The following is an 828-nucleotide window of genomic DNA, read 5'->3' on the forward strand; positions in this document are numbered from 1 at the left end:
AGCGTATGCAGAACAGATATCCAAAATTTCGTCTGCTTCCTCCGCGCTGTCGTATGTGCTCCGAAGTTCATCGCTGTTTCCGCACAAAAGAACACTGACCTTTGATGATGACGGTGTGAGCCGGTAGGTTAACACCCCAAGCCAGAGTGGCGGTGGAAACGAGCACCTGAATGTGCCTATCTGCAAACAGATCTTCTACGAGCTTCCTGTCTGTTCTGGGGAGCCCTGCGTGGTGAACTGCAAAGCCGTATGGCAACAAGTCTTTCAAGTCTTGTGTCTTAACTGCCTCCGCCTCAGCCTGCAAAATTTCCCGACTAGCTGAGAAGTTTTGCAGGAAACGGGGCAGCGTATCTTTCTGCATTGCTGCGTCACAAATGAACTTAGCGGTCTTCACCGTTTCCTTTCGGCTGTGTACAAAGATCAGCACTTGGTTCTTTCCAGCGCACTCCAAGACCTGCACGTGCAAGCAACAGCCCCATAACGGAAGAAATGCACTGAAAGGATGTAAAAAGTAAGAATGGAGTTGCACATACGCAACAGCAGCGACAAAACAAGCATATTCAACTCCATGCCACTCGTCCATTCAAACGCTCCTAGGTTCATACGCACGACAGAGCGCACTCTGTGCACGGCCTCTCGTTGGATCGCATCCCTTCCAAAGGTGCACGTGAAATACTAGCGAGTGCCCTACCTTCTCGTAAGTGACGTCATTCATTGTGTTGTATCTCCTAATGGCTTTCTTGTCTTTGATTCCCACGTACGTCTGTTGGAGCGGCACAGGACGGTAATGATTACCGAAAACGAAGAGCCCTCTTTCCGGCCTAACCC

General features: G+C 50.1%; 1 protein-coding gene across 1 annotated transcript in view; it reads right to left on the reverse strand.

Moving 5' to 3' along the window:
• Nucleotides 1–715, reverse strand: part of EMH_0075510 (Protein CBG07909, related) — a gene marked incomplete at both ends in the record, with an annotated part of 4437 nt that extends 3722 nt beyond the window's left edge. The window contains 2 exons of the mRNA XM_013499604.1: nt 167–454; nt 692–715. Of these exons, the coding sequence (XP_013355058.1) occupies nt 167–454; nt 692–715 (312 nt within the window). The remainder of the gene's footprint in view (nt 1–166; nt 455–691) is intronic.
• Between the last annotated feature and the right edge of the window lie 113 nt (nt 716–828).

Source organism: Eimeria mitis, genomic scaffold, assembly GCF_000499745.2.
Source record: "Eimeria mitis Houghton genomic scaffold, Emh_scaff4487, whole genome shotgun sequence".
Lineage (NCBI taxonomy): Eukaryota > Apicomplexa > Conoidasida > Eucoccidiorida > Eimeriidae > Eimeria > Eimeria mitis.